This window comes from Heliangelus exortis, chromosome 18 (genome assembly GCF_036169615.1).
Source record: "Heliangelus exortis chromosome 18, bHelExo1.hap1, whole genome shotgun sequence".
NCBI lineage: Eukaryota > Metazoa > Chordata > Aves > Apodiformes > Trochilidae > Heliangelus > Heliangelus exortis.
Window position 1 is genome coordinate 12,101,327 of NC_092439.1, and position 18,622 is coordinate 12,119,948.

Below are 18,622 nucleotides of genomic sequence, written 5' to 3' on the forward strand. Positions count from 1 at the left end.
GTACATTCCAGTTGCTCTTGTGCATAAACAGCACCAGCACTGCCTCACCTTGCTAGTCTGTCTTTCCTAACCAGTGCAGAGCCATCCATGACAACATTCCAGTCACAGGAACTGTCCCACCATGTTTTTGGTGACTATGATTATCATAGCCATGCAACCTAACACAGATCTCCAGCTCCTCCAGATTATTCCCCATACTCCATGCACTGGTATATAAGCATTTCAGCGAGGGAGTCAAGCAATTAATTTTAAATTTTGATATCTGACCATTCCCAGCCACTTCCATGGTTACGTACCTATTAGTGAGCCCTGACTTTTTCTTGTCACATTTATCAGCATTTCCCAGCTCAAGTGGGACAGCAGACTGAAGGCTGTCCTCAGGCTCATCTCTAGTGAGCCTGGTTTTATCCCCTTTCCCCCACTCCATAAGGGCTGCTAACTCCTGTGAGAAGATCCTTGTGCCCCATCTCATGCCAGCAGGCTCAGTGATGTATGCACCCATCCATGGCCAAAGAACCTGAAGCCCTGCTGATGATAGCAGTCCCTAAGCCAGGAATGAGCCTCTTGGCTCTTCCTGTTCCCTCATCCATCGCTGTCATTAGAGGGATGGAGGAGAACACAGCTTGTACACCTGATCCCTTAACAAATTGCCCCAGAGCCCTTAAATCTCTCCTGATTGCTTTTGTTGTTCTTGATGCCACTTCATGGCTACCTACCTGGAAGACCAAAAGTGGGTAGTGATCTGAAGGCCTCTCCAGGGTGGGAAGTTTACTCGTGACATCCCCTATCCTGGTCCCAGAGAGGCACCAGACTTCTCTGTGAAGTTGCTCTGGTCTGCACCCCTCAGGAGAGGGTCACCCACAACAGTGACCTTTTCCTTCTCCTTTCTGGATGGGTCATTGTTAGATGTTGGTGTAAGCCATATCCCCACAGCAGGTTAACACAGAGCTGCTGTCTGGAAGAGGCTGTGTACTCATCTTCTGAGCAGGCCAATTTAAGGCACTTGTGGAGAGAAGAACATTGTTTGATACTCCAGACATTAGGAAGAAATTCTTCACCGTGTGGGTGTGAGACACTGGAAGGGGCTGTTCAGGGAAGTTGTGGCTGCCCCATCCCTGTAATTGTTGGATGCCAAGCTGGATGTGGCTTTGAGCAACCTGGTCTAGTGGGAGGTATCCCTGCCCATGCAGGGGGCTGGAACTGGAGATTCTTTAAGGTGCCTTCTAACCCAAACTGTTCTGTGATTCTATGATTTCCTGGGACCAGTGCAAGGCTTAGGAACAGTGAACTTTGTCCAACTTCAGCCTTGTCTCCCTGTGACAGCTGGGTTGTCTTCACCCCCATTGCTATGTAGTTACAGGCAACTGACTGCAAATTGTTAAACAGGGTGCCAGCTAACAAATGTGGGCTTGCCTCTGTGCATGCCACTTAATCTGGGGTAGAAGAGGTGGCTATAAATTTTTTGGCTTGGTTAAGTGAGTGCAGCAGTGAGCACAGGTTGGCTCTGCTGCTCAGGAACAGCATAGATTTTCCCCAGCTGAATTAGCCTCTCAAGATGTCTTACACCAATACTAAATTGCAGCATGGTTGGAATGCTTGTGTTGTAGCATCATCCCTCACTGTTGAACAGCGCCGAGAAGGAAATGAGCAGCATTTCCAAGTGGAGCAGAATGAGAACAGACAAAACAAGAAGGGATACTGTCAACCTTTGAATTCCTAGCAGGGAGGTGGATATCCAGTCCCTGAGCCTCCAGAGAGCTCCATGTGCTAACACCAGGTTCTGTTTGAAGATTATAAAGTCACAGACTGGTTGAGGTTGGAAGGCATCATCTGGTCCAAAATCTCATGGTGGGAGCCAGGACATAGCTTCCTCCTTGTCTGCCCAAGTCTTGAAGTGTTTCGTTGGATTTGATTGGGTACAGATAGTTTAATAAATTTTATTTTCACTGTATTTCCACACATGCAGAGATAGTGGCTTTACAGCAATTTAAGCTAATTTTTAAAGACTGTAACTTAGAAATCATAGCCCTAAATTATGGTCAGTTTAGAAATGAAAAACTTGGAAATCCTGCCTTGTTACTGTATTCAATATGTGTTTTATACTGCATTTCAGTCCAGAGTGAATTGGCAGTAGAAGAAGAACTGGAAAGAAAAATGCATTAGAGTTTGTAACAAAGTGGCAAAGCCCAGCTTAAAGCCATGAAAGACACAAATATTAGCAAAAAGGACCTTGTCACCTGCATCACGTGCTCCCAACACCATGGCACAGCCCCATCCCCTATACCATCTGTAAGGCACACGTGCAGAGGAAATGGGTGATTTGCTGTAATTTACTCATGAAGCCAAGAAATAATGTTCCCTTTCTGGAGATCCAGGCAAGCCCAGTGGTGGGGGATGTGCTTGGCTTTCCTCAAGCCACAGCCTCCTCTCTTGTTGGTACATGGTTTCCCAATACCAGCCTTGACTTGTCCTCCAGCTGGCAAGTTGCCCCATCACCTCTTCCCAGGTCACGGGCACACATCCAAACAAAGGGAGATTCCCCAGCCTCACCCTCTGGTTGCCTCCATTTTCCTTGGGAGACTTCTCCCCAACATTTCCAGTGCTATCCCAGGAGGATGTGCTGCCCGTGGTGTCCCTCATGGGGTACTTATTTTGATCAGAGCCAGCACAGGGACTCCACTGAGCTGCACTATTCAGTAATGGGCAAGGGAATGTTTGGAAAGAACTCATTTGAAGTGTACTTGTAGAAAAAGTGTAAAGGAATAAAGCATTAGTGGTGGGAAGCCTGCAGCCCTTCTAGATAAATGAGGTTATTCATTTGCAGGGACTCCAGGACACTGTAAATTCCAGGGTTATGGATGAGTAACTGAGATAGGAATCTGACCCCTTATGCCTGGAAAATTTCTTATCAGGATGGAAATACTACAAACCAGTTTTTTAAAGTAATTGACTTTCAAATAGTAAGAAATGGTAATTTTTAGGTTATGAAGCAAGCAATCTTCCTGCACAAGTGTGTATCTTACATTCAGGAAGGCAAGGTTCCTGGGGAAGATGACAAGTGTAATTAAAACCTGTCTCATCATGCATGCACACAGGGGAGGGCAAGCTGTGATTATAATGGTAACTGCTCCTAGCAGGTGTTTTTCTTCTAATATGAGGCATTAAATAAAACTTCCTGTTTATTAACCCAAATACTCTCCTATATGCTTCTAATAGTGCCTCTGTGATGTGTTGCAAACAAGGCAGAAACTTTTGTCTTCAGAAGCACAAAAGCACTCACCTCAGCTGGGACTGCCAGGCACCTGGAACACTGATGCTGCTGAGTGTGCACTTTGTAGCTCTGGAGGTTGTTAAGTTTCCTGTGCTGAAGATCTCAGGCTCTTTTTGGTTTGGTGGGGATCCTCCACAACTGATGGGGGTGAGGAGGAAACTCTTCCAGAAGCTCTGTCATCTGCTGCCTGCAACTGTGAGAGGATGAATGTGATCAACTACAGTTTTAATAAAAAAGAGTCAGAGGAGATGAGAGGGAGAGCTGGAGCTGGGCACAGGGTTTGGATAGGCTGAGCCTGATGTGTCCCTTCAGAAGTGCTGGGTCTGAGAGGGGGGGGAGCTTGGCTCCACTCTTCCCCCTATGATACTTGATATTTCCCAGGCACCTCCAGTACTGTGAGACTACGTGGGCTTTTATGACTTTTATTTCAAGTTCACTTGTTACTTGCTGCCAGAATTCTCCCAAGGAATGTAGACAAGAAGTGGTAAATGGTGATTAATTTAGACAACCTAAGTAGAGAAGTCATGATGAGCTCCCCGTGTAATACAAGAAAGCTAATGGCTTGCTGATGTCCTTTTGTGAGTGAATTGTGTAACCTGGCTGTTTAATGGAGTGTTTAAAAATTGTGTTGGCAATAGCCTATGAATAATGTATAGAGAAATAATGAAATACCTTACTGCTAAGGCACTGCTGATGTGCTGGGAAAATTTTCATCACACGTGAGAACAATTTTGAAAGCCTTATCTTCTTGGGATGCCCTTTATTGTTGTGCTGCTTCAGAGGTTGCATTCCCTTTTTAGATACTGCATGTGAAGATGCCCTCCACTGCCTCTGCCTCTGTCTTCACCTGACTCCTTCTGCTTGTGTCTATAAAAGCTCCTGAATTTTGATGAGTTTAGGCTTTATTACTGAGCACTGTAAGCCTGGAGGTCCTTGTTGTGGAGTCTTCAGCAGTTCTCACTATCTGCACCAAGGCACATTGCATCAAAGGAAGACAGGTGCTGGTTTTGTCGTGGCAAAGTCCCATGATTCAGGAGGCAGAAATAGGGCCAAGTGGTTTGGAAAATAAGACTACTGGGTTTTTTTTGCAGATTTTTTGAGTGTGGGGTCCTTCCTTGAGATAAGTAACCCCAAAGTGTCATGCGTGGATGGTCAGGTTTTGATGGACCTCGCAGCCTGAACCCAGCTCCAGTGCCTCTAAATTCCCCATGTCCTCCTCCAGTGCATGAGGAAGACATTTTATTGCCTCAGCAATTAAGTCTTGCTTGACAGAAATGAGAAGATTGAGAGCATTCCCTTTCATTGCAGAGGATTTCCAGAGGTTGCATTGCCCTTGCTGTCCTAAAGCAGCCCAGGACATAGCTCAGGCAGTCAGATGGGGCAGTCACAGTCTCTTCCTTTGCTCTTTGCAGTTTTTGTTCTCATGGGAGGTTTTTTCCCACCACTAAAATGCAGAAGTATCACAGGAGGGCAAGTGAACACAATCTGTATCTTATCACTGTCCAGAGTGGTCTCATCTAAGTGCATGTGAAGAGCAGACCCAGCTTGTGGAGCCTGTAGCTCTGCCCCTGCCTCTGCTGTGGCTCTGTCACGGGCAGCCCAGTGCTTACCTGCATGTTTGTGTCTGAATTTACACAACAGAGCCCTGAGTCAAAGCACTGTATTAGTAGTGTCATGCTAGAACAAAGCAACACCTGATGGATGTTGATATTAGTCAGCAGAGGAAGTGACTTTCCCAGCTGGGAGGTTGATGTTATGGGTCTGGAAGTCATGTGGTGATGCCAACAGCAAGCTCCAGGCATGAGGCTTAGAGGGCAGGAGAGAGAAGGGCTTAGAAGAGAAGTTGTATCCTCAGGGTCATCTGCAACTAAGCAGACAATCTACCAAAACGGGAGGGAGGGAAGAGCTGCACTTTATTGTCTTGTTTGCTGCTAGGGAATTGCAGTATTTTCACAGCTACAGGAGAGGAGGTGTATAGAAGGCATTAGTTTAAACATGAGATAGGTGGCAAGAACCACCAAAGAAGTTTGACTGATGGCCTAAGTGTTTTCAGTAGAAAAAATAAAAACCACCACCCAAACTCCGTCCTGCCAGCCCAGGGGTGTTTTCAGCAGAGAGGGTCACAAAGGTGTAAACAGAGGAACATGGCCAAGTTGAACAAGCTTTTCTCAGAGTATGCTGCTAGCTGACATTATACATGAAAGAGCAGCTTTCATCAGGAAGGAGACAATTCTGTTATCCAGTTTACTCCACTGATTCTACTGCTGATTCTATTAATTCCTCTTCTTTCAAATGTTTGTTTCTTTTAGGTGAAGAGTGAAGGCCCCAAACTGGTGCCCTTCTTCAAAGCCACATGTGTCTATTTTGTCCTCTGGCTGCCAACTTCCAGCCCCTCCTGGTTCAGTGCCCTCATCAAATGTCTGCCCATCTTCTGCCTCTGGGTTTTCCTTCTGGCTCATGGAATTAACTTCTTGGTGTCACACCGGAGCGCCAGCCGCATCCTAGCAGGACTCATCTTCTCAGCAGTGGGAGATGCCTTTCTCATCTGGCAGGAGCAGGGATACTTCATTCATGGTGAGTGCAGTGTCAATCCCAAAGTGCAGTATCCAGCTCTTACCCTCTTCCTTTAGTAATGAGTTGTGGGGCCATGGGGTTTGTTTACTCCTGTACATCTTGCCCAGGAAGTGGGAAGCACTCATCACTTGACTAAAATCCAGTGTGGTTACAGGAGTCACACCGTGGATGAGAGATGTCTCTAGAGCTTCCCTTGAGGTCAGAGAGGAAATTGGGGCAGGTTTGGTTCCCTGGCACATGCTCACTGCATCTCAGCTGGCTGGAGCTGGGAAGGTGGTGTGGGCAGAATCCCTGGGGAAGAGATGGAAATGCTCATGGCTCTCGACAGCTCCCATGAAGCAGCAGGAAGTATCTACCTCCTATCTCTGCAGGGAGATCTGTGGGTCTTCTCCACAAGGATCAGAAATAGGACACATGGTGCAAAGGTCCTCAGTGGGGAACAAGTGGCGAGAACACTCTTAAGTTTTGACAGACAAGCCCATAGCCTAGGGGAGGTCTTTGAGTGGATGCTAGAAGCCAAAGCATCAGAAATCTTGCATATTCATCAGTATGAATCATGCAGTCCTGTTGTACAAGACATGTCTGTTTTGCAAGACATGTAAATGATGGGGCAGAGAGATCCACATCTCTGAGAGCAAAACAAGCTTGGTTTATTTTGCTGGTTTGCAGGCTAGAACATAATGACTTGGATTAATCATTTAAAGCCACATTGAACCTGCCTGCAGCAACATTCACCTTGGCTTGGGCTGTCACAAGAAGTCAGCAGCAATTGAGTCCCTCACTAAATCAACTGGTGGGGTTTCTGAAATTAATTTAACCAGTACAGGTATCTCACCTAACACCCACCATTAACTGGCTGCTGTGACTGTCCCACTGGAGAATGTGGTGAGACAAGGGAACTTTTCTGACTTGTGCAGAAGTCAGCTCTGAAAGTCAAAGGCTTATCTTCACCCCCTCTCATGAGGTCAGTATTTAGTTTTATTTTGAGATTCCCACAAGTTCTTTCTTTATGAGAGGGAAGTGTATGAAATGCCAGATATGAAAGGCCAAGTGCTCTCAATCTGATTTTAATCCTGCTTCCCAAGGGTTTATCCCAGTAGCATTAGAAGTTCATGTAAAAGTTTGTACTGACTTTGGTGGGGTTTAGGTTAAGTCCTGAGGATTGGCTCTATCTGGCAAAACTCAGGGCATGTTTCTGAGGAGTTTCAGTCTTCTCTTGGGGTGCCATCCCCTCTGTGCTGAGTGTTGGCATTGTCACTGAAGGGCAGAGGAGGTGGCACCCCCAGGCAGCTCCTCAGTGCAGCCTGGCTGCTCATGCTTCTGTTTTGCCTCCTTGAGCTGCTCCTTGAGCTGTGGATTGGAAAACATTCAAGGCCTGATTCTCACCATGACCGTTTTTGTACTTGAACTGTGCTGAGCTTCTCCTTTCCCACATAGCTGGGATATCTCTGAGTCCCCTCTCCAATTTAGCTCTAGAGGAAGGTCAACCAGTCACAGCCATTCACTGTCTGGTTAATATGTTTTAATCTGCAAATAATTTGAGTTTTTGAGCCTCATTTCACAACTTAGAAGTGTTGCTTTGTGGGTTTAGACATATTTTTAAAGGAGAAGAAAGGCTCTCTTGGAGCATTTTGAAAATCTCAGCCTTCTCCTGACTGTCTCCTGGCTGTCTCAGTCCATGCTCACTGGAGCTACTGTCTTCCATAGTGGAGTGTTAACATTTGTGTTTCAACAGAAGAAAGTGCACCACCCCACTTCATCCTTCACCTCTCCTGCAAAACATATTTTCTCCTATATTAAAACTCAGTAGGCTGCTGTTGTTGACAACTGACAACAACTCAACTTTTGACTTCATCTTTTGTGGGAATTTGAAATTTCAGGGGAATAAGAGGAAATATTAGATAAAAATGTACCTTCTGTTCTACAGCTGGGAAAAAGGTTGGAATTTGTACTGATTTGAATAGCTTTTGAGACAATGAGTTCATAAAAGGACATTTGTTCTTTACTTTATAGGGAAGTGAGAGCCTGGGAACCTACTCCTGGCACACTTGACTGTCTTTCATTTTTACTGTTTCAGTCCACCAATAACATGCTGTTTTCTGCCTAATATCTTACTGAATGTAGGAGATACTTCACAGTGTTATCATCCACCTCCTTTGATAGTAGGCACATAGAAACAATATGCATTTGGTGAAGAAGACAGGGACTAGCAAAAAGGAGAGAAAACTCAAGAGGCAGGAAGGGGACAGAAGCAGACAGAGAAGGGCTGATCTGCCTGGTATGGTTGGGAGACCCAAGCCAAAGGCTGAGAAATGCAAGAGAAATCCACCCCCCTCCCTGTGAAGCATCACAGGTTTCCCCATTTCCTGGCTTGATCTGTGGGTGTTGAATGAGCAAACCTGGGACTTGACTTGCTTGTTTGTGACCACAAAACTCCTTCTGCCTTCCTGGGTTTGTGCTTGGCTGCTGCATCCTGTCCTCCTCATCCTCTTTGCTAATAGCTGCCTGCATGAAGTACCACGCACTCTTCAGTTCCCCATCCTAGAAACCTCCACATAATGCCACTGAAGGAAAAAACACTCCTTATTGCTAGGGTGAAGTAACCTTCTTCTCCTTACCATTCCCAGGATTCTAACCTTTCCTGCTCTGTAACTCTACAAAAAGATCTTGTCCTAAATCCTTCCTCCATTTCCTTAGTGCTGTGCCCATCGTGTAACAGCTCTGTGAACATAAACTTCTTGTTGCCCTCCTTCACACTCATTTTCCTTCCCTTTCACACTATTTTCTCTAGCCTCACCTTGCAGACCTGTTCCCCACCAGCCCCCTCCCTCCTGCAGCTTCCCCTCTCATCACACCACAACCAGTCTATCAGTGAGTGTCCCATCTGTTCCTCCCCAAAGGCAGGGAAACATTTCCCCTACACTGAACTGCTTCAACACAAGAAGTTGAACCTCCTGCTGGAGGACTCATCTTCCCAGATCCTTCACTCCATTTCATGCTTTAGAGCTGCATGAAAACTCCCAGTTAACTCCAGTAATCCTGCCAGGATGAAGTGGGACAACCTGCACCTGCACCCATGTGTGAGCCTGGGAACCAGAGGACCAGAGGAGATGGATTTAGTTTGGGGCCCATTATCTACAGTGGGCACAACAACAACTTGTACTCAGCAGCTGTACCAACACATTGTGACATTGTTTTGTCAAATGGATTTGCTGCAAGTGAACACCAGATGGGCAGTAGCTTCAAACACCCACATCTGGCATTTCTCAGGGGTGTTGCACTTCAAAGGGAAGCTGGCATTTTATTTTCACTGAATGATTCCAGCTAAGGTTCATGTGAATCTTGCAAATAGCCATAAAATTGTTGGCAGATCACATTGGTGCAGTCCCTGAAATGTGCCAGCTGCTTCTTTCCAGCTTAGGTTTCTCCTAGCTGTGGGCAGAGATGGAGAAGAATCCAGATTTAGTCCTTGAGTGCCTTTGGGCTTGTGGCTAAATATGGTCAAGCTTTGTGTCTTGGTTTGGAGGGACTGGTGTATCTTGTTTTTTACATTTTGTTCCCACACCCCCCATGATTCCAGCCTTCCTGTTCCATACATGACCTATGAGCAAACCCCTCTGGATAGCTAGAGGGGATTATCTCTGGTCTGTTCTGCCTCCCACCCTTTTGTCCAAAGCAGAGGAGGAATCACCACCTGACAAATAAGCTTTGTTCCTTCTGCAGCAGCTTAGTTCACCTGCAGCAGCTTAGTTCACCTGTCCTCTCAGCAAAAAAACTTCTGTCCCAACAGATTTGTACCTCTGTGCTTAGTTTCTTCTTTTGGTGCTAAGGCTGATCTCCAATGCACAGATTTTTACATTAAAATGGGTCCAAGAGGTCAGTATGGTTCCCACTGAAAGCGTTAAGGTTTCTAACCCCATGAGGACAGCTGGGCCTGTGCTCGTTGCAGTATATTTAAAACCCAATATAGCCACGTGTTTTATTCTGCTCCCAGCTGCCAGTCACTGATGAAAAGTCACGCTTTTGTTGATGCCTCTTTCCAGGTTTGCTGATGTTTGCCATCACACACATCCTCTACTCCTCAGCCTTTGGGATGAAGCCTTTGGACCTGAGAGCCGGTTTGCTGATGGGCCTCATCTGCAGTTCCTGCTACGCCTTCCTCTACTCCTACCTCTCGGGCCCATTCACCTACCTGGTTGCTGTCTACATCGCCTTGATTGGCTTCATGGGCTGGCGAGCAGTTGCTGGCATGCAGCTCTGCAATGACCTCTGGACATGGACCAAGCTCTCAGCCTGCATTGGTGCCATGCTCTTCATGGTGTCGGATCTGACCATCGCGCTTAACAAGTTCTGCTTCCCCGTGCCCTACTCCCGCTTCATCATCATGGCCACTTACTATGCAGCCCAAATGCTCATTGCACTGTCAGCTGTAGAGACCAGAGATGAAGAGGACTTCAGAAAGAGGAGTTAGGTGGAGTGCCAATAGTCTGTGAACAACATGGGTTATATCTCAGGTGCTGTAGCTGCATTCACCCCTGAGAAAGATTTCCATTTCTCTAAGCACGTTGGTGATGTTGATTTTGCTTCCTTGAAGCGTTACCTTTGGGGCTTTTTTTTTCAGTGGCTTTCTCTGAATATGGCTTACTTCAGTGTGGAGTCTACATCAGAACGCTTAGACTGTCCCTGCAGTAGTTAAATCATTCAACTTTTCCTCCTTGGAAGTGCTGTACTACTGCATTTCACTTGCTAGTCTTGAAACTGATGTTAAACGTGTGGGAAGAGGAGGGCTGATGGAAAGAGGTTTGGCTGTGCACTGTGCTGGAAGATTTGCTTTCAGAGGTGGGCAGACAGGCACGGATCTCTGCTAAAGTCATAGGTAAAAATTAATTTAACTGGTGTATGCCTCTTTTTATACATTACAAACTCAGTATGCAGACTGGAGCTATTGCCTCTGCTGCAAGGAAGCCTGGAGGTAAAAACTGCATATCCAGATGAGGGCTGAGCTTTGGAGTCAAGAGCAGCATGTGGGGCAGCCCCCAGCAGAACCAGAATGAAAGCAAACCACCAAGCAGAAGGTGCAGAGCAAGGGGTGTGCTGACATGCAGTGCTGTGTGCTTTGATCACAGCTGATCACTGCTGCAGGGCAGGTCAGTAGGTGCCTGTCAGTTTGCCATGTGGCAGAGCCAAAAGTTTGGGGGGATTCCAGATCAATCTAGGCAGTCAGGCCACTGCTTTCTCCCCTGCCATATGTGTGCAGTTATATGGTGTCTGCAGCCACCAGTGACAGCTGAGATGTAATTGGCACAGGAAGAGCTTTGATTTTTACAGCAGGACTTTGAGTCCCTAGTATAGCAGACAGAAATCTAAACTTCATGCCTTTCTTCCACAACATCCTAACTAACACTGCTGTTTGCAGGATCTCTCTGGAATCTTCATGTGAGCTTTGTCAATTGTTGCTGTGTTTTGCCAGCTGCTGGTAAATGATCAGCTTTGTAACAATTGTTATCTGGAAAGCCTCTTTTCAGCAGAGCTTCCTGAAAAGCACTGTCCTGCCTGAAGTGCCTGCCACTTCCTTCTTGAACTCACATGGAGGCAGCAAGAATGTAAGAGCCATGAGCCATCAGGGCTGGGAAAGCCTTTTTAGTTCTGATCCATATTATTTGGTTGATTTGTCCCCCATCTGCTGAAACTAGATTACTTCTGACTTCAGACTCTCTTAAGAAGATATAGGAAGAAGATACCCTGATTTTTAATGATATGTATATTTTTCCCCTCATATTTAGGATACCAAACAGCAAGATCTCTCTCTGTTTGAAACTATCTTGAATGCGTTTTTTCCCTCTGTCCATCCTAAGGCTGCTTCCATAGGCTGAGATGCTCTCCCAGTGGCTTGTTTTAAGACAGGAGTGCACTCAGGTGTGCAGAGGAAGCTTGCTGAGGGTTTCTGCCTCTCTTCAAACCTGCAGCCAAACAGAGACAACGGACTGCATGACACAAATCCGTGCGTGCCACAACAGCCCCCTGCATGCACTCATGTGGGCAGAGCCACCAGGAGGGACAGATCTCCAGATCAGCCTCCAGGGCTGAGAATCTCCAAGATCTCCATAGCTGGCATGCCCAGACTATTCCAGGCAAAAGCCTGGCACAGAGCTCCTTGCACAGTCAGCAGAGCAGGAATTCCTCTTTGCAAGAGCATGACAGGGTCAGGGGGCAGCTGAGGAAACCTACCAGCCCCAGGAGCCTTTCTCTTGGTGTTGAGATGTGCTGCAGGGGTCTGCTGCTCAGCTGGTGGGACTGGGTGTGCAGTGGGCATTTCTGCCCTGTGATGTCTGCATTAGTGCAAATGCAGCCACTATTACAGAAATGTAACCATCCTGACCCTGTGGAGGCATCTGCTGCTTTTCAGAGAGCTCAGAAAGGTCAGCTGCATTATTGAGAGGGAAAGCACTACACAGCCCTGTGTAATCTCTTCCCTTTAATCCTGTTGTGTAATATTGTCAGCATTCATTCACTGGCTCACTGGGGCCTGTCTGGAGTAAACTGCTAAGGGAATTCAGAGCCAGAAAACATCTTCATTCATCAGCATTGCTTATCTCCTGGCCACAGCCTGAACCCTGCAGTGTAGCTCTCTGTGGATGTCACCTGCTGTTACTCAGCTTGACTCTTTGCAGATCTCTTCCTGCAACAGACTACTAAACTTAGAAGAAATCTGAGTGTTTGGGATGAATCCATCACTATTCTCCCAGCACATGAGCAAAGTGCACATTTCAGTCTGATTGACAGCTCCTTGTCATGCATCAGCCCAGCATACTCAGTCCATAGCAGTTCTTCAGAGGAGCTTCCTGCACCCTGAGCTTCCCATTCCTTTGAGAAAAATGTGAGTGATAAAGTAACCTTTAAAAGTTTGAATTTTGATTCTCTCTCTCTTGCTCTCTAGAAATTAATAGTCTTCAATTTCCTGAAGAGGCTGAGCTGCTTTTCTACATGCTTTTTCATCTTCTCTTGCTTTGTTACCCTGCTCACCATCAGCCACTGGATATTTGCAGAAAAAGATCTTCTAAGTGTTGTTAGGAGGCCTGCCCTTTCCTCTCCACTGACCATCAGAGGTGCAGTTTCTGGTGGCTGAGATCTCTGTGTGGCTTGAGCACCCCAAGTGGGCTGTTGTCCCCTTGCTGTCCCCTCACCTGGAGTGGGCTGGCTGGGACACATCCTGAGCCCTGCTGGCTCTGTCCCAGGGCTGCAATGGCTGCAGCCTTTCCAGGAGCACAGGGCAGAGCCCTCAACACACAAAGTCGAAGAAGAGTCCTGGATGCCTCAGAGGTTCACCAGTGAAGGCTCTCAGCCTTCAAAATCTCTCTCCTGTGCTGCATTCCTCCTTTTAATTCATATTATTTGAATGAGACCATTTTTCTAGAGGCTCTTTCCCACTGGGAAGAGACCAGCTGCTGTGGACACTGATTTGATACAATTCTGAGTTTCATAAACCCTGAGAAACACTAAGCAGCTGCTGACAGCCTGTTAAACACTTGGGTTTAAAACTGTTCCCTCAGTCCCAGTGAGGGCAATCTTCACTCTGACAAGGAACAAAGAAGAAGTGGGAATGATGTGACCTGCCTGCAGCACTGCCTTTCTAGACCTTCTAGTTATCTCTTTACATGGTAAAACTGGGAGGTTTGATCCATTCTTCTCCTGCTCAGGGTTACAGTATTTGAGCAGCACCCAGCCTTTGGCCCAGAACATGACAGAGGGAACGCAGCACCCTAGCTGGGTAGTTTGCCTGGCCCCACAGCTCTCAGCTCCTTTCCTTGCAAATTCCAGAGGCTTTCTTTGTGAACTGCTGTATTCAGACACCTCTCTGCAATTCCCATCTGTGGTCACTTGAGATACACACAGGGTCCAACTACTCTTGCTCTCTTTCCTTTCTGTAGTTATCACCATCTTGGACATCCTTTGGCTCCTTTTTGCAGGTATAAAAGATGTAGCACATGAATTTCCACCTTGTATCTCTTTCCATAGACAGATCCTCCTCACACAGAACTCCTAATGAAGTCAAAGAAGCAATGCTAGTTTCAGCTGCTTTTTAAATGTTAGTAATGCTTCTGGGCTGTGCCAGGCACACAGATGTCAGCAGGGTGAAGCTGGTGTAGAAATGGCAGGTTGAGAAGAACAAAGCCAGAGGATTTTAATTGCTTTACTCCTACTCTACCAAGACAATTGTATGAATGCTTAATATCTGACTTCTTACTCCTCCATAATGAGGCAACTGTAAGACTAATTGTTTTAAGAATTACTCTAACATGGCTTCTAAGTAGGCTGCTGAAGGTTTCATGCTGTAATCAGTGGAGGCAATGGATATAATTTTATACTAATATATAAAATTTCCAGGACAAACTTTGTAGAATTTTGTAGGGGCTCTTCTAAGTTTTCCAGTCCTGTAGTTTGACACTAACACCTCAAAGTTTTCAGCTTGCTGTCATGGTAATTCTGGGAGCTCTTCTGGAAGCAGCAGATCAAAGCAAACAGCAACTCTGAAGCTCAGTGGCAGTGCCTCTGTCTCCTTGCTTGGTTTCGGGATCCAGCAGGGCCTCTCTTAAGCAGAGGCAGCAAAACTCCATTCTTGGGAGAGGGTGGGAAGTTGCTGACTCCGTATGAAGAAGTCCTCTTGGGTACTTCTGCCTTTCATGGATGCTTGCTCCTTTTGTGGCCTTGGGTAAGTCACTTAAATTTTCTTGGGCCAGGTCCTCATCTGGTGTAAAAAAGTGTCAAGTGTACGAGAGCCACAGCTTTGCCAAGTTACAGCAGCAGGGACCAGGCCCTCACCCCATTTCTATCTAGGATGGGGATCTTGGCACTTACCTACCTCACAAGGATGCTGTGAGGATTAATTCTCAAACAGCACTTTCAGGATGTAAAGTGCTATTTAAGTCCCAAGTATTATCTTACCTTAGCATTAAACATGCTTTTAGGGATCTGCAGGACTTCTCTTAAAGCATGGAATGTGTGACTGCCTTTTCAATTTGCATGGGATGAAAAGCAAATGCAAAATATTTGTTCACACTCTCTAACAGGATGGGCTCAGCTGCACTTGTACTCTGAGGAGGGTTTAGCATAAAAGTCTGAACTCTAATTTCAGTTTGGCAAATGGTTTTTAGTTCTTCTAAAAGCCTCAACCAAAACCTTAGATGTGAACCTTCCCTCCAGATTTTGCAGTCTGGTCTCATCTCTGACTGTTGGCTACAGTAAATCTAATCCAGCCAAAAGCCAGGGCTGTTGCAGTCTGCTATGGCTGCTGAAAAGACTGGAACAGAAACTGAAGTTTCTCTGTTCAACATTCATTCCCCAGAAGGTCAGCGAAGTTTCGTGGGACAGCTTTCAAAGGGAGGTTTAATTTCTGTGAATATAAGTTTTACTGGCTTTAAAATTATCAGAAAGGGAAGGCCTTAATGGAATCAAAAAGGTTGACACATCCTTCTGTAATTACTTCCTTTTCACCTGAATCAAAGAAATAGGAGGTTCTGTAGTGAAGGAAGTGCTTGTGCCACCAGTCCTAGGACCCATAACAAAAGGTGATCTAGAAAAAGTTCTGTGAACCATCACCATGTTCTCAACTAATGTAAAAATGCCACTGTTCACTGGTTTCAAACCTGGACCATAGCTAGGAAGGACTTTGTTCTGGTAGCACTGCCTGCTGTACAAACACAAATGAAGGAGAGGAATTACACACCAAGGAATGTCAGCTGTGTACATGTGAAATGGACCATAATTTTGAAGCAGCTGCAGTAAAATATCTTATGAACTCAGAAGCAAACACAATGCAAATTTTTATGGTTTCTTTAAAACGTTTGATGGGTTTTAGTTCTCTTAGTTTGGAGGAAATTTTTCTTAATGTTATTTTATTTTTGCTCTTATTGTAAAGAAAAAAAAAATACAGCTCTAGATAGACTACAAATGAAAAAAGGTGGTTGGTTGGCAGGAATGCCAAATCATCTGTGGCTTGTATTGTTTCTGTGGTGACATTATGCTGCTGTAGGATGAGCTACTGGAGAGATGTGACTGCTCAGCAGCAAAGCTGAAGCCCCAGACCAGTCTCCTATAGGAGGGATGCAGGGGCTGAGCCACTGGGACTGCAGTGGGAACACTGGGCCAATTTGGATCAGTCAAAAGCAGAGAGAGCATCAGGAAAGAAAATAAAGCTTTTCCTGACAGCTAAAAAGCAGGAAACCAAAGCCAAGCTGGGCAATGGTGCTGAATCAGCACAAACACAGAGATCTGGACCTTGCTTGTGCAGGCTGGGCTTAGGTCTTGCTCCTAATGCACCTGGGGAGGCTTCCTCCAAGCCTCCAGTTCTGTCAGGGTGAGGCCAGCAGAATCTGAAGTTTTATTTAATAAAACTCCAGATCATAGAAACAAGCAAACACACCCAAGGAAGGAAAAATCATGTGCCCTTGGGAAAGCAGTAATTCTGCCTTGCTGAGACTGCAGACGTGGCTGATCTGTCCTGAACACTGCTCTCCATGTCTTGTACCCATGCAAGCCCCCCAACTCCAGGCCCTCTCCCACATGTTCCAGGCAGAGTGCACTGAAAGATGGGACTGAAGCAGCTGCTCTCCCCTGGGAGTCAAACATTTTGCCACATTTGAAAGGCTCCAGCACTTCCTTTACCATGATTGTAAAGGTCACCACATGCAGTATGGCCACTCGATCTGGGATCTTCTATTAACACATTTTTATGCTGATTTTACTGTTTTAATTCTCTGTTTGGAATGTATTTTTTTCCTCATTTCTTCTGTGTGTAACAGCAATTAAAAATATTAATTTACTGAGTGTTTTTCCTGTGCAGGTATGATGTCTCCTTGCTCATTTTCTGTTTCTGGGTCAGTTTCAGCATGCAGTACCTAGCCTGCCATACCCCTGTAGCAGGCAGTTTTGTGCCATGGTTATGCCCATCAGTTGTGTGGCTCTGCCCTGCAGCAGCTGAAGCAGATTGACACTGTCACAGCCAGCTACTTTCTTAAGGAAAATAAAAAATTGGGACTTTCTATGATTCTATACTATTCCTGCTTGGGGAGCCCTGAAACTGAGCCATATGCACCCCACAGAACATATCCAACACAAACCACCCAGCATCACTGCCACAATGGACCCACAGACAATGGGTGCCTCTCCTGCAGGGAGAGGGCAGCTTGGTGCAAAGGAGTGCTCTGGGAAGGATTTCTCTGGGAATGACTGCTGTCCAGAAATCCCAAACAAATAGACAAGTCTCTCTTTCCTCCCATCCCAGCAAAATTTCCATAAGGACAAAGTAGGGTACTACAGACATTTTTCTCTGTCTGGGGAACTGATGCCAGTTTCTTCAGCTGTTTGATGCAGTGGCACAGATATTTTGTTTCATTAATCCTGAACCAGGCCATCTGTCACCAGTGGAACAGGTTTCCAGGATTTATAGCATCGAAACAGAGCATGTAACTACTCCCTGCCCAATAAATGGATCTGTTTGCAGGATTAATAAGAGACTCCTTCACACTCCTGCTCTGAGGTGGGGTGGCTCCTGATGGGAGAATGAATCAGTACCAGGAAAATTATTTTCAAAACAGCCAAAAGGGATTAAAAGGAGGCAAAAGCAGATGTTGCTTTCCTATTTCTTTAATTTGGTCTTTCACAATTCCTTTCAAAAACTCAGAGGCCTGCTGGGAGGAGCATCCTGTTTTCCTACACCTCCTTCCTTGCTCCGGATGGAACAAAGGTGGCAAGACATTCTCTGTGTATCTGGGGGCCACTGCTATGCTTTTATTCCACAATGGCCCCTGGAAGAATTCACTCTAAATTAGAAGAACTAGCTCCAATACACATATATATGTTTATTTACCTGTCAGTCTGTTGTTCTAACAAGGGTTCAGATATTCTGGAGTTCCTTATCTAGTTTTGCCAACCAGCACTAAGTTCCTGGACCCTTCTGGATCTCCAGCTCTATTGCCAGCTCTTTCACAAAGGGACTTACTCACTTGCAAAGCTGCAGACTGTATTTATTTTCTTGGTATTGCAAGGACTGAAGTACTTCAGATTTATGGCTTACTCTGTTTGTGTGCACTCTGACATAATGAAGCTTAGGTTGTTAAGGCTGTCCTGCTGGGTTATCTGGGGACAGGGAGACAGAACCCAAGTCTCTTCTTGAACTCAGAGGCAGGATCCTCACTGACCAGTGCAGAAGCAAACTAATACATAAAAGAGAGCACTGCAATCTTTGGCTCCTTTTGTTAAGATAGATTAGCAGATGCCATTAGAAGTATCACCTTTAACATGCACCCTGCTGTCCAAAACCACTTACAGGGAAGCAAGACAGAAAAATCAGCAGTGTTCCTGCTCTGGGTTTTCCTGACCATTACAGAAGCCAAGGGCAGTTGCATTTTGAGCCCCACAAAGACAAACTCCACAGCCACAGCAATGCTGTTCTGCGTGCCGGGCCAGGCAGGGATTTCTCCACTAATTACATCTTGTGTTTTGGCTGATGCAAACTTTCTGACACTGTATTTATCATCTTAAGAAAAAAATAAAGGAGTAAGTACCATAATCACTGCAACCAACCTTATGCTTTGAGTGCAAGTCTCTCAATATAAAAATGCTTTATAAAACTTTCTTTTTTCTTTTATAAAGCTGTGTAAAGGAAAAAGCAGTCTGGTCACAGTTTTTATAGGAAGTGAACAGTTCAAATTTAGGCAGTTCTCATTTTCATTCTCATTTCCCCTTTTTCAGTTTATCATTGTTTCACATAATTCAGTT

At 45.7% G+C, this 18,622-nt stretch overlaps 1 protein-coding gene and 2 long non-coding RNA genes across 4 annotated transcripts in view; 2 read left to right on the top strand and 1 right to left on the bottom strand.

Moving 5' to 3' along the window:
- LOC139804421 (uncharacterized) overlaps positions 1–724 on the top strand; it is an 8,128-nt gene extending 7,404 nt beyond the window's left edge. The window contains exon 3 of the long non-coding RNA XR_011729377.1: positions 12–724. This is a non-coding gene — a long non-coding RNA (uncharacterized lncRNA). The remainder of the gene's footprint in view (positions 1–11) is intronic.
- Positions 1–16,670, top strand: part of TMEM86A (transmembrane protein 86A) — a 26,917-nt gene extending 10,247 nt beyond the window's left edge. The window contains exons 2-3 of the mRNA XM_071761666.1: positions 5,581–5,845; positions 9,889–16,670. Coding sequence (XP_071617767.1) covers positions 5,581–5,845; positions 9,889–10,316 — 693 coding nt within the window. The 3' untranslated portion in view covers positions 10,317–16,670. The remainder of the gene's footprint in view (positions 1–5,580; positions 5,846–9,888) is intronic.
- The window catches only part of LOC139804424 (uncharacterized), a 26,783-nt gene continuing 11,444 nt past the window's right edge, over positions 3,284–18,622 (bottom strand). The window contains exons 4-5 of one of the 2 annotated variants that reach the window (XR_011729381.1): positions 8,245–8,350; positions 3,284–3,464 (exon numbers count right to left, since the gene is read on the bottom strand). This is a non-coding gene — a long non-coding RNA (uncharacterized lncRNA). The remainder of the gene's footprint in view (positions 3,465–8,244; positions 8,351–18,622) is intronic. The other variant, XR_011729380.1, reaches the window with a different exon arrangement.